Source organism: Fundulus heteroclitus, chromosome 5 (assembly GCF_011125445.2).
Source record: "Fundulus heteroclitus isolate FHET01 chromosome 5, MU-UCD_Fhet_4.1, whole genome shotgun sequence".
Taxonomy (NCBI): domain Eukaryota; kingdom Metazoa; phylum Chordata; class Actinopteri; order Cyprinodontiformes; family Fundulidae; genus Fundulus; species Fundulus heteroclitus.
In genome coordinates, this window is record NC_046365.1 from 43,772,409 (window position 1) to 43,786,564 (window position 14,156).

The following is a 14,156-nucleotide window of genomic DNA, read 5'->3' on the forward strand; positions in this document are numbered from 1 at the left end:
CTGTAGACACCACTGTCATTGTTCTGATCCAGGATGGTGATGAGTCTGCATGCAGACAGACGGTGGATCAGCTGACCCGCTGGTGCTAAACCCACCAAAGACAGTGGAGATGGTGGTGGACTTCAGGAGTCCTCACACTCTGACACCACCCTAAAGAAGGCGTAGCAGAGACTGGACTTCCTGCAACAGCATAAGAAGTCCACCCTTCCTCAGGAGGTCCTGTGCTCATCCATCTCTGTGTGGTTCAGCTCATCTACTAAACCTGACAGGTCCAAACTGCAATGAACAATCAGACCTGCAGAGAGGATCATCAGAACTGACCTTCCTTCCATCAGCACCTGTACAGGTCCAGACCAGCTCAGATAGGTGTCGACCGACTCTTCCTGGTCCCAGGTTATTCAGACTTTCACCTTGAGGGCAGAACCAGGTTCTACCCCCAGGTGGAGAGAAAAAACATCTATACACAGATATGAACGTCAGCCTTAAAGAAGCAACAGCCGCTGTCTGCAGAAACCTAAAAGCTTCTGGAGGCTTTAACCTTCTCACTGTGGTGGATGCTGCGCTTTTCTAGGCCTGAATCATTCCTGGTTGCCTTTTTTGGCCAGCGCCACTGCTTGGGTCATGGAGCAAATAAAACCTTCTGCTCCATTCTGAATGAAAGTGTTTTCAGCTTCTCCTAAACACCCTGTGCCATCTTCTGCTGCTGAAACTGGCTCTGCACATCAGTAACATGACCCAGTGTCAATATTTTTATATAGCACATTTAACACAAAGATGACCAAAGTTCTTCATGTAAGCATCACTACAGACATGTGCAATGCAAATCACCACAAACACCAACAATTACAATCCAAATGGGCTCAGCCTACCTGCTCCCATAGTGTCACGCTTAAATCAAAGGCCAATGTAAAAGTGAGTTTTCAGGAGGGATTTAATAGACTGAACAACCTCTGCAGAACAAACGTCAAACATTAGGACACATTCAGACATCCTGAGCCAATCACACGTGGGAACAGCCATAGCCTCTCATGGGCTGAAATAATGTTGGCCTGAAATGCTTTGAAATCTGCTTTGATTGAAGCAGAGATTAATTAACGGGTCCCTGAAGTCTCCAACAACCGGGTCTGAGTAAATGCTGGACCAGAAGTCCCCTCAGTGATGATCTCACAGATGTTTGAGTCGCCTTCTGGGTTGGTCCTGCAGGTGGACTTCCGTGGACGGCAGGAGCGTCTGATCCGGATCAGGAACCCCTGGGGCCAGGTGGAGTGGACCGGAGCCTGGAGTGACAGGTCAGTTCTCCACAGGGCAAGTAGACTGAGGTGTGAGTTGGAACATGATGGGAATCTCGCTGCTTCAGCTCCTCAGAGTGGAACTACATCGATTCTGCAGAGAAGGACGAGATGATGTGTAAGATGGAGGATGGGGAGTTCTGGTAGGTTGGTACTGGCAGAAACCGCTGAGTGCTTTCACCCCAGACTGCACTGACGGGCGGTTTCTCTGTCAGGATGTCTTTCCAGGAGTTTCTGCGTCAGTTCTCCCGTCTGGAGATCTGCAACCTGACTCCAGATGCTCTGAATCAAGACGCCACCAGCTTCTGGACCACCATGACGTATGAGGGCAGCTGGAGGAAAGGCAGCACGGCTGGAGGCTGCAGGAACCACCCGAGTGAGGATCCAGAGCGTTGGTTCTGATTTTAGAGTCAGGGTCCAGGTCATAAACCTGATTTTGGTATGACTACATTTCCCATGATGCCTCTCTGCAGACACATTCTGGATCAACCCGCAATATAAGATCTCTCTGCTAGAGGAGGACGATGACCCTGAGGATGGCGAGGCTGGTTGCAGCTTCCTGGTGGCGCTGATGCAGAAGGACCGGCGCCGGTACCGCCGTCAGGGCCAGGACATGCACACCATCGGCTTCGCCATCTATGAGGTCAGAGCGGCTACGACGTTTTGACACCAACAGCACTACGGCCACCCTCCCAGAAACCTTTAGTGTACACAGGCAGGCCCTGCAGAAACTCCTGATCCGGTCCACGGTTCTCAGCAGCCAAAGTCCAGAAAGCCAGAAAACTGATCAACTCCTAAAGACTAAATGTGTCAGGAAGCAGCTGATCAATCGTCTTAGATGCACCTAGATGCAACGGGCTAACGGAGGGGCAGAACATAAAGAACCGGGCCTGGATCAACAGTTTCAACCAGGGCTGGTACCGCTGGTGCTCGTCTGGCCTTTAGCTGGACCTCAGCACTTAAACGTCTTTGGTTGGATGTGTTTGTTCTGTTGGTGATTGAGGAGGAGTAGAACCAGACAGAACCTCCTGCCGGCCCTGTAGGACCCGCTGAGTTCTGATGACTCGGCGCTACATTCCTGCAGACAGTTCTGTTGACTCGCTGCGTTTTTCTTTGTCTCGTTCACAGATTCCCAAGGAGGTGAGCTCTTCGCCCTTTTCTTTACCTTCTGGTTTTGGGATTAACGCTGACGCCCTCCATCCGCTTTGCTGGCAGTTGCGAGGTTCTCCAGGTGTCCACATGAAGAAGGACTTCTTCCTGCGCCGCTCCTCCTGCGCTCGCTCTGAGACCTTCATCAACCTGCGGGAGGTGAGCTCCAGGTTCCGCCTCCCTGCCGGAGAGTACCTGATCGTCCCGTCCACCTTTGAACCCTCCAAGGAGGCGGACTTCGTCCTGAGGGTCTTCACTGAGAAGCAGTCTGAGACCCAGTGAGTCTGAGGAGAAGGTCTGCTGCTGGTCTTCAGTCTTCTCTGAGTAACGTTGCTGTGAATCTCTGCAGGGACATGGACGATGTGATGGTGGCCGACCTGGACGAGGAGGTAAGCGATGACGTTGGTGTTCTTTGAAGATGTTCCTCATGTTGATGATGTTCCCTTTGCTGCTGTTGGCAGGAGGAGATCTCTGAGAGCGACATTGACGACTCCTTCAGGTCCATGTTTGCTCAGCTGTCCGGAGACGTGAGTGCAGTTTCTGCAGAACTGTTCTGCTCAGTCGGACTCTCACTCCTCAGCATCTGAACGCGCTTTCTTTCCTCAGGACATGGAGATCTCAGTGCGGGAGCTCAGAACCATCCTCAACCGGGTCGTCTCCAAACGTGAGTCACATTCAGTCTGCACCAGCCAGGCAGGTCCTCCATGTCTGTGCCGCTGATCCAGAACACGGAGCAGATTAGTCTGCAGGTGTTCTGGTGCCAGGTCCTGCACCATCTGCCCGTTCAGATGGTCCAAAGTGTCCAGGTTCTGAAGGTGCTTCTTGTTTTGTGGTCTTTGCAGACAGAGACCTGCAGACTGATGGATTCAGCATGGAGTCCTGCAGGGCCATGGTCAGCCTCCTGGACGTATCCTCCCTCAGAATGACAGAATTTCAGGCCGGGTTCTACTGGACCCAGACCCAGTGTTGGATGGGGTTCTGCTTTGGCTCAGGTAGACCTTAACTGGACCTCAGAAAGACGGCAGCGCTCGGCTCGGCCTGCTGGAGTTTCAGATCCTGTGGAACAAGATCAGGAAGTGGTTGGTGAGTTGATGGTGAATTGAGGCCGGTTCTGACCCAAAGCTGAAATCTGGACTGGGGGCTGATCCTGGACCAGCCGGTTCCAGTTTTCAGGAGATAATGTTCTTTCAGGGGATTTTCAGAGAGTTTGACCTGGACAAGTCCGGCTGCATGAACTCCTACGAGATGCGTCTGGCGTTTGAAAACGGCGGTAAGTTCTATTTTCACCAAAGAGGTTTGAGTCGGATCAGAACCCGACCTGCGATCTGCTCTGTCTGCAGGGTTCAAACTGAACAACAAGCTGTATCAGATGCTGATCGCTCGGTACGCCGACAACGAGATCATTGACTTCGACAACTTCACGTGCTGCCTGGTCAAACTGGAGACCATGTTCAGTAAGTCCAGAACACCAGCCCTGATCACTAAAAAGGTTCTGTTCACCTGGTTCTGAACTGACCTGGAGTCTGTTTGTCAGAGACCTTCCAGGGCCTGGACAGAGACCGGACAGGAACGGTGGAGGTGAACCTCGCCGAGGTACCAAACTGCTTACTTCTTTTTGCTTGTGTTGTGGAAACCTAAAATCGGTTTTGTGTTAATCGTGTATTTTTCTTAAAGCAGTAAGAGTTAGCTAAGTTCTAATTAAATTTTGTGGCCTGTAGTTTACATAGGTTGGAGTCTGCAGGATCAGTCAAAGCTATAAATTCACCCAACCGGCTTGTGAGTTACCAGGCATAGTGGGAGTCAGATGATGTTTTATGGGGAGTAGGTTTAGGGTAACAGCTTTTTCCGTCCGTCCGTTGTCTCCGCTTCAGTAGGGAGGCCCAGACGTCCCTCTCCCCGGCCACTTGGGCCAGCTCCTCAGGAGGAATCCCAAGGCGTTCCCAGCAGAGAGACATAGTCCCTCCAGCGTGTCCTGGGTCTTCCCCTGGGCCTCCTCCCGGTGGGACGTGCCCGGAACACCTCACCAGGGAGGCGTCCAGGAGGCATCCTGACCAGATGCCCGAGCCACCTCAACTGGCTCCTCTGGACGTGGAGGAGCAGCGGCTTTACTCTGAGTCCTCCCCGGATGACTGAGCTCCTCACCCTATCTCTAAGGGAGAGCCCAGCCACACTACGGAGAAAACTCATTTCAGCCGCTTGGATCCGGGATCTCGTTCTTTCGGTCACGACCCAAAGCTCGTGACCATAGATGAGGGTAGAAACGTAGATCGACCGGTAAATCGAGAGCTTGGCCTTTTGGCTCAGCTCTCTCTTCACCACAACGGATCGGTACAGCGCCCGCTTCACAGCAGACGCTGCACCAATCCGCCTGTCCATCTCCCGCTCCATCTTCCCCTCATTGGTGAACAAGACCCCAAGATACTTGAACTCCTCCACTAGGGGCAGCACATCCTCCCCAACCCGGAGAAGGCACTCTACCCTTTTCCGGTTCAAGACCATGGTCTCGGATTTGGAGGCACTGATCTTCATCCCGGCCGCTTCGCACTCGGCTGTGAACCGCTCCAGTGAGAGCTGTAGATCACGCCCTGATGAAGCCAATAGGACCACGTCATCCGCGAATAGCAGAGACGCAATCCTAAGGCCACCAAAGCGGATCCCCTCAACACCTTGGCTGCGCCTAGAAATTCTGTCCATAAAAGTTATGAACAGAATCGGTGACAAAGGGCAACCTTGGCGGAGTCCAACTCTCACCGGAAACGAGTCCGACTTACTGCCGGCAATGCGGACCAGACTCTGACACCGGTCGTACAGAGACCTGACAGCCCTTATTAAAGGGTCCGGTACTCCATACTCCCGGAGTACCCCCCACAGGATCTCCCGGGGGACACGGTCGAATGCCTTCTCCAGATCCACAAAGCACATGTAGACTGGTTGGGCAAACTCCCATGCCCCCTCCAGAATCCTGCTGAGGGTATAGAGCTGGTCCAGTGTTCCACGGCCAGGACCAAAACCACACTGCTCTTTATTGTTCTTAATGTTTTTCTTGGTAGAATCCTAGAAACACCTGGTCAATTAATGAAAAGCTAACGCCTCAGTTGACACTGGATTGCGGATCTGTTCTGTTTGTGAGAACACAAGCACCGATAGAAATGAGATTGTACGTAGCCCCCACCCCCTCAGTCAGGGCTGGCCTATGAATAAACACGCACTGGGCAGGTTCTTCAGACACCGCTTGCTGCCGCCATGGGAGGATGAACTCTGTGCTTTGCTAAAATGGGGTTTTAGGATAAAATTGTAAGTGTGTGTTTCCCCTTGGAATTCTAATTGTAATAAATATACGTACACAGCAAAAATAGAAGTAAAAATAAGAAGGCTTTCTGTTTATGAATGTATTTGCCCTTAATTTGAGCAGGTAAATAAAATTATCTGCCAATGGAATGAATATTTTTACCATTAAAATAAGATAATTAGATACACTGCACTTGAATCAAGATGATGGAGATGAATTGTTCCTATTTTAAGTGCAAAAATCTTATTCCATTGGCAAATAATCTTATTTACCTGCTCAAATGAAGGAAACATACTCACATTTCGAGAAAATATTTCTTATTTTTAGTTCTGTTTTTGCATTTGCACTATTCCGAGTGTTTTGTTTTTGATAATTGTTTTCTTCCTTTGCTGCCATATCTACGAACCGGGTGAGGCGGGCCGTAGTGAATGAGACAGGAAGAACTAGAGGCCGCCTCGTCACTTTACAGTTTGGTTCTGGTCCTCCAGATTCGGTCCAATTAGCCAAGATCATGGCTTCTGTGTTCTGTCTGATGAGTCCAAACCATTCCTCTCATTCCAATCTAAGGAGAACGCCACACGATGAACGCTACCTTCACCCACACCTCACTAAAACAGAACCAACTATCGGTCCGATCTAAAACATGTCTTCAATCGTTGGTTCTGGAACGATCCGAAACATGAAGATCATCAGTACATGAGTATCGCCAGCAGGGGGCGCCCTGAACTCACCGCTGGCCTGTCTTTCTCTCCCCAGTGGCTCTTTGTGACCATGTGTGGCTGAAACTCACAGCGCCCCCAAGAGGACGGAGGAGACGACAACAGGCGAGAGGACGCCGCTCCGCTATGCTGCAGTACTACTACTATACTACTGCAGTACTACTACAGTACTATCACAGTACTACTACTATAATACTATAGTACAATTATATGATAATAAAATTAATATTACTACATTACTAGTAATGCCACAGTAGTACTATGCCAGTTTGAGTGGAGCCTCAGTTTGATTTAAAAATATTTATCCATATTTATCTGTTAATAATCATAAACATTACTAACATGCATGAATCCAAACAGCTCAGTTTCACTTCAGGAGAATCACCTGATCAGGTGAGATGGCTCATCCATCAGCAGGACTACTGGCAGTACTATAAGTACTACTGCAGACCGGCAGTAGTACTGCAGATCGGTATTACTACAGACCGGTAGTACTACTACAGACTGGCAGTACTACTGCAGACCGGCAGTACTACTACAGATCGGTAGTACTACTGCAGACTGGCAGTACTACTACAGACCGGCAGTACTACTGCAGATCGGTATTACTACAGACCGGTAGTACTACTACAGACTGGCAGTACTACTGCAGACCGGCAGTACTACTACAGATCGGTAGTACTACTGCAGACTGGCAGTACTAGTACAGATCGGCAGTACTAGTACAGACCGGTAGTACTACAGACCGGCAGTACTACTGCAGACCGGTAGTACTACTACAGACTGGCAGTACTACTGCAGACCGGCAGTACTACTGCAGATCGGTATTACTACAGACTGGCAGTACTACTACAGACTGGCAGTACTACTACAGACCGGTAGTACTACTACAGACTGGCAGTACTACTGCAGACCGGCAGTCCTACTGCAGATCGGTATTACTACAGACTGGCAGTACTACTACAGACTGGCAGTACTACTGCAGACCGGCAGTACTCCTGCAGATCGGTAGTACTACTACAAATTGGCAGTACTACTACAGACTGGCAGTACTACTGCAGACCGGTAGTACTACTACAGATCGGTAGTACTACTGCAGACTGGCAGTACTAGTACAGATCGGCAGTACTAGTACAGACCGGTACTACTACAGACCGGCAGTACTACTGCAGACCGGTAGTACTACTACAGACTGGCAGTACTACTGCAGACCGGCAGTACTACTGCAGATCGGTATTACTACAGACTGGCAGTACTACTACAGACCGGTAGTACTACTACAGACTGGCAGTACTACTGCAGACCGGCAGTACTACTGCAGATCGGTATTACTACAGACTGGCAGTACTACTACAGACTGGCAGTACTACTACAGATCGGTAGTACTACTACAAATTGGCAGTACTACTACAGACTGGCAGTACTACTGCAGACCGGTAGTACTACTACAACTTGGCAGTACTACTACAGACTGGCAGTACTACTGCAGACCGGTAGTACTACTACAGACTGGCAGTACTCCTGCAGATCGGTAGTACTACCAACACAGTCCTACCTGAGCTGAACCTCCTTCCTGCTGTACCGGTCGGCACTGATAGGTGGCGCTGTAGCCGCTCTTTATTTATGCTCTCACTACCTGAGAACCGGGTTCTTCTGTTCCACGGTGACCTTGAATAAAGTGAACTAGATCAGCTGGCTGTGTGTGATGTGTCGGCTCTCATGTCCTGCGGTTTAAGACAGAAAGATGGTTTGGATAAATTCTGCAGGTTGGATCCAAAGTTCTCTGAGCGGATCTCAGTCTGGTTTAACCCTACGGATCAGAACCAACTCCCCAATAAAGATCCAGTTTCACCCATTTTGCTCTCATTGCTTTCAGTGAAAAAATGTGTTTTTTTCTCAGGAGAAACTCAATTCAATTCAGTTTTATTTATATAGCTCCAGTTCTCATCACATCATCTCATCAAGGCTCTTTCCAAAGTCAGCTTCCATCAGATCCTCCAGGTTGGTGAGAAAGTTTCCTCTCTAAGGAAACCCAGCAGGTTGCATCAAGTCTCTCCAAGCAGCATTCACTCCTCCTGAAAGAGCGTAGAGCCACAGTGGACAGTCGTCTGCATTGTTGATGGCTTTGCAGCAATCCCTCATACTGAGCATGCATGAAGCGACAGTGGAGAGGAAAACTCCCCTTTAACAGGGAGGAGAACCTCCAGCAGAACCAGAACCAGGCTCAGTGTGAACGCTCATCTGCCTCCACCCACTGGGGCTTAGAGAAGACAGAGCAGAGACACAGAAAGCACAGAAGCTCACATTGACCCAGGAGTACTTTCTATGTTAGAGAAGACAGAGCAGAGACACAGAAAGCACAGAAGCTCACATTGACCCAGGAGTACTTTCTATGTTAGAGAAGACAGAGCAGGGACACAGAAAGCCCAGAAGCTCACATTGACCCAGGAGTACTTTCTATGTTAGATGGTAATAGAGGATGATCTGCCTCCCCTGATGATGTCACAGCTAACAGAACGCCAGACCGGGTGTACCTTCTATGGAGAGAAAATGACAGAGAACTAAAAGTTAAAAGCTGAAATAACAACAAACAACGCAGATTGGAGACTGCTGGCTGATGCTAACTATGTTTAGCTTCTCAGGAAGTGCTGTTCATTCTACGGTCCATATTTTCATATTATATATATGTGTACCACCTGTCTCACATACAGGAGACCGTATAAATACAGTGAGTATTATATATATAATACTCATTTACTCCAGCAGTCTCTGCTTGTATGCGCACCATCAGATCACTTCCACCTCCAACATGAACAATGGAAATAATATTTCCTCCTGCAGCCTTTGTTCTCTGCTCTGTTACTTTATTCAATCAATCATTATTCCAGACACAAGGTTGCTCCATTGAAGGGTAAAATCAGAAAGATAAAAACACAAAAAGTTAAATAAGATTGTCTCAATCTGTCTGCTTGTTTGTATTGTGTTCATGTGTGTTTTCTATACTAATTTCCAAAAAAGTTAAAAAACAAAACAAATAGACTTTTTCCAAAGGTTTGAAGACATTTCCCTTCCTCTCCAGGAAGCTTTCTCAATTCAAAAAGTCTGGAGTAATGATGAGCATCAAGCTTTATACTACTGCCTAACAAAGGCCTTTAAGGCTTAGATAACATGCAGATTGAACAGAAACAGGTCCACTCCTCTGTAACGAGGAGTCGTTAGGGTCGTTATGGGCTTGGCTTAAAGGAACGATGTTTGATCACCTGAATGAGGGTGAGAGTTAAGGTGATGATTGGCTGGAATTAATCCTATAGCTGTGTTGTAAGTTATTGAGAGTTGGAACCTAAGGCCTCCTCCTCTGTTTAAGGTTGGTTTTTCTCTCTTAACGTAGATGGCTTCCTTCACATCCCTTTCAAACCATCTGTCTTCTTTCTCTAAAATGTGGACATGTTGGTCCTCACAGAGTGTCCTTTGTCCTTAAGGTGTAGGTGGACAGCAGAGTCTTGACCTGAGGAGGTAGCTCTCCTGTGTTGAGCCATGCGTCTGTGGAGAGGTTGTTTGGTTTCTCCAATATAAAGATCAGAACGTTCCTCACTGACTGAACTGCAGACACCACTCCACTCATCTTAGGTTTGGGGGTTTTGTCCTCAGGATGCACCAGCCTCTGTCTGAGGGTCCTGTTTGGTTTGAAATGTTCTGGGATTTTATGTTTGGAGAAAATCCTCCTGAGTTTTTCAGAGACTCCAGCAACATCTGGGATGACGATGTTTTTGCGTTTATTCTTCTCACCATTATGTTCTGCAGCGGGTCTTTTGGATTTTCTTGCTGATTTGACAAAAGCCCAGTTAGGGTAGCCACAGGTTTGGAGGGCATATCTGATGTGTTTCTGTTCCTTGTGCTTCCCTTCTGTTTTAGTAGGGACATGCTCGGCCCGGTGTTGTAAGGTTATGATGACAGAAAGTTTGTGCTCCAGTGGGTGGTGTGAGTCAAAAAGAAGATATTGGTCTGTCTGTGTGGGTTTCCTATACACTTCAATGTTGAGGTTTCCATCTCCTTCCATGTTCACCAAACAGTGGAGAAAAGGTAGCTTGTTGTCGTTGGCATCCTCTCTGGTAAACTTGATGTTTTCCACCGAGTTGATGTGTCTGATGGAAGCTTCCACTTCTTTTAACTGGACTTTGACAAATGTGTCATCAACACATCTAAACCAGTGGCTTGGTGGTGTTCCTCTGAAGGTTAGCTACAACCTAAACTACAGACTATGTTAGATCCACTATTGTGAAGAAATATCCATATTTTTTTATACTGTTTTCCACTAACCTCAAACCTAGAAAATATCTAAATAAATATGCAGACAGAGTAGCCATGTTCCTGACTAATTAAAAATTATTTAACAACCATTTTACTCAGGCCTCAAGTCAGACACCAAACCACAATCCCGTGTGTGGTGAAAATTAATCTTCTATATTCAGAGTTTATCGCGCGTCAAAACACCGTTCCTGTTTTTTCCTCACAGCGTCTCCGGGCTGTTTTCTTTTCTTTTTTACCCTCGGTGCTTTCCGTAGTTCCAAGAGAGACTAGCAAAACAGATCCGCACTCACTGTGGTCAGGTCCGCTTATGTTACGCGACTTTGGGGTTCTATTTTCTAAAGTTGTTTTTAAATATCATGAGTTACGGGTTGCGTTTTTTTTTTTGCTTGTTTCTGAAAGTGAAGTCTCTTATTTGGACTCTATAATAAGTGATGATAAACAGAGTTAATTAAGAGACCTGCCTGCACTACAGACACAGTGACTATAACCAGCTGGAATATCCCTCCGCCTCAAAGCGCTGCAGCGCATAACGGAGTAAAGGAGCCGAGGGAGCAACTCTGCCGTATTTCTGCAGTTTATGGTGCAATAACCGGTGAGAACTGCAGAAAGTAGATTACTTGGAGCAGATCACCATTTGGAGCAGAGATTGGTTCTGAAGATGAGTTTTTACATACTGATAACATTCCAGAATCCCAACACATAAACTTTAATGCTTATTAATTTGTTGTTTCTGTATTTGACAAACTGAGGCTGAATCACGTTACCAAATGGACTACCAGCGTCATGAAGCTGTGCTAAAAAGTTCTCTTTCAAAGTTATTAAGCTCCTGGCCAGATATAAGCAGCGTGTAAGACTCTGGAATGACCTGATAATTTAAAACCTTTTCCAGGCTTTAAACTGTATGGATGGGGATATAAAGAGCATGCAAAAATATACAAAGAAATTATTGTTGTTGGTGTGAAAGCTCAGGATTAGATGTGTGGGAGAGTGAAAAAATTAATGAAACTTGACTTTATTAAAATGCTAAATTAGTATTAATTTATATATATGTGCAAACAACCATGTCTATCTTTGAGGTGAAACAATATTTCGGCATGAAACAGGTATTTATTCACACATTTGTCTACACACTGTGTTAACATCAGGGCGTTATGATTAGTGCTTTAGCCATTATTGGTCAGTTTAACATTTTATGGCACCAGCATGTTTTTAATTCCAATTCTGAAAAGTGCTTGAAAAATAAAATTATTTTTTTGTACAAGCATGATTTTTATTAGTGTCATATATTATTAAAATGCCCAACTAGGCTTTAACACTTTCAGAAATAAAAGGATAAAATATGCAATCAATCTTGAGTTAACTACTGACATTATGTGATTAATCGCCATTAAAATTTGAAATTATTTGAGAGCCTTTCTCTGTATGCATCACAATCCTTGTGGTTTTGTTTTAGTGTCGTGGAGCGCTGCATAATAATGACTGATCTCTCACTGACGATCACTGCAGCCTTCTTTATTCCAGAAAAGCACCAGTGGTTAGTTCTTAGTTTTCCTAATCTGACCCAGTCAACTGCTGGACATTGTTTTATTCTGCAGGTGAAGAATGCGGGGCAGAGCCGCACAACCTGGTCCCCTAGTTTCCCAGGTAGAGCCGTGTTTATTACGCACAGAAACACACCTGGCAGGTTAAGCTTTTTGCATCTTCTCTCACCAAGCCCATCTCTTTTTATTGTTAACACCAGGGTCCATATATCTGACCCTTCTACAAGAAAAAGCGCCTAAATGCTGAATCAGCCGGAGCTAGCGCGTAGCTTCTGTTTTAAATAAAAATCACGAGGAGATCCCTGGTTGGTCAGCTGAGCTGGTGGAAGTGAGGGAATGAACTGACAGGTGACATGGCTACAGGTGGAAATACGTCTGATCACAAGAGGAACCAACAGCGGCAGACACCAGGAAGTTCTCAGATGTTCAACCTGCTGAACTTTGACCTGCTGGTTCAAGAACTCCAAAGAAAACCTTTGTGTGGCCAGTTTGAGATGTTCTTCCAAAAGATAAAATGATGGAACGCAGATCAACCTCAGACCGCCCTACTCTCTTTCTGATTGGCTAATGTCCCGGTCGGCCAGCTTTCATTGGTTGAGAGCAGCTTCTGTTTAAAACCTTGAATAAAAGTCTGAACGGAACCAAGTGGGTCTATATTTTGCTCTCATTTCCCAGTTGACGGAAATCCGTCGCAGCGACTGAGAATTTTAATCCATGTTCTGTTGCTGGTCAGGTAGGAACCATGTGGACCCATCAGGTGTTCCCAGAACCAAACAAGGTAAAGCAGCATTTGGTTTCTACGCTGCAGTTCCGGAACAAACTGCCTGAAAACCTGAGATGTTCTTTTAAATCTGGGCTCAGTCCATTTACCGCAGGTTCTGATCAGAGAATGTGACACATTTGGTTCTTTTCTGCCTTTAATGTCTTTATTTTAGCAGTTTTAAATACTTGATTATTTTGTCTTTCATTTGATGGCCAGTAAAGTACTTTGGATACCTAGTATGGGCGGTTCTGATTCGGCCAGAGACCCACAGACTTGTCACAGAAACTGCAGACGGAACCAGAAAACCTTTACATATGTAACTGATTATTTTACACACACTTTAAATCAGATAGTTTTCGTAATTTACTCCGCAGTCCAGAGGTTCTAGTCCTGAATCTGGGCTCCAGGAGACCGTCCAGGCAGCGGCTGTGTTCAGTTCGGGTTCGGGTTAAGTCCTGCTTTAGTCCTGCTTCTGGTTCTGGTTCTGCCCCCGTTTCTGGGCCTCGCGTCCCTCCACCGGACCCAGCAACACCGCCTGGGCCTCCAGGAGGGTGGTGTCGCTCTTGGCTCCCAGGAACCGCGCGGTGAGCTCCGGGTCCAGGACCTTCAGCCGGACCCTGGAGCCCCGCTGCAGCTTCTCTCCTCCGGCTGCGGGTCTCCGGCAGACGCAGTGGAACTTCCCGCCGAAGTCGATGTACAGGTCGTCGCGGACCACATGGAAGATGTTACCCACCACCACCCGGTCTGGGTTCGGAACGTCCCGAAAAAGCGAGGCGAAGGTCTGCTCCTGGACGGCGGCGGCGCTCCGGTCTGCCGTGGAGCTCTCTGCCTCCCGCTGGAGCTCCGCCTGCCGCTGAAAGGCTGCCGCGAAACCGGATCCGGATTTGGTCCCGTCTTCACAATCCGAACTGAAGGTGGTCCGGATAGAGATTGAGGAGGAGAACCGGGCCGCAGACCGGACCCCAAACCTCAGTTTACACAAGGCCGCCATGTTGTCCTCCAACACCGGAAAAAGACGAGTTTCCTTTGACTTCCTGTTGGGCCACAGCGCCGCCCCATGGCTGTAGCTGGTTACTACACCACCTCTGAATACGAGGA

The 14,156-nt window shown here is 47.5% G+C and overlaps 2 protein-coding genes across 3 annotated transcripts in view; one reads left to right on the forward strand and one right to left on the reverse strand.

Annotated features, from left to right (window-relative positions):
- Nucleotides 1–6,906, forward strand: part of LOC105920175 (calpain-1 catalytic subunit-like) — a 19,146-nt gene extending 12,240 nt beyond the window's left edge. For both annotated transcript variants that reach the window (XM_036137688.1, XM_036137689.1), the window contains exons 8-22: nt 1,204–1,289; nt 1,358–1,432; nt 1,505–1,665; nt 1,763–1,932; nt 2,418–2,429; nt 2,505–2,716; nt 2,788–2,827; nt 2,900–2,965; nt 3,045–3,102; nt 3,281–3,345; nt 3,453–3,521; nt 3,630–3,708; nt 3,779–3,892; nt 3,973–4,031; nt 6,484–6,906. In XM_036137688.1, the coding sequence (XP_035993581.1) occupies nt 1,204–1,289; nt 1,358–1,432; nt 1,505–1,665; nt 1,763–1,932; nt 2,418–2,429; nt 2,505–2,716; nt 2,788–2,827; nt 2,900–2,965; nt 3,045–3,102; nt 3,281–3,345; nt 3,453–3,521; nt 3,630–3,708; nt 3,779–3,892; nt 3,973–4,031; nt 6,484–6,510 (1,293 nt within the window). In that variant the 3' untranslated portion in view covers nt 6,511–6,906. The remainder of the gene's footprint in view (nt 1–1,203; nt 1,290–1,357; nt 1,433–1,504; nt 1,666–1,762; nt 1,933–2,417; nt 2,430–2,504; nt 2,717–2,787; nt 2,828–2,899; nt 2,966–3,044; nt 3,103–3,280; nt 3,346–3,452; nt 3,522–3,629; nt 3,709–3,778; nt 3,893–3,972; nt 4,032–6,483) is intronic.
- A 6,588-nt stretch (nt 6,907–13,494) lies between these two features.
- Nucleotides 13,495–14,121, reverse strand: mrps28 (mitochondrial ribosomal protein S28). The gene has a single exon (XM_012855697.3). It carries the CDS (start codon nt 14,047–14,049, stop codon nt 13,519–13,521), a length of 531 nt encoding a protein of 176 aa, XP_012711151.3. The 5' UTR covers nt 14,050–14,121; the 3' UTR covers nt 13,495–13,518.
- Nucleotides 14,122–14,156: the final 35 nt, after the last annotated feature.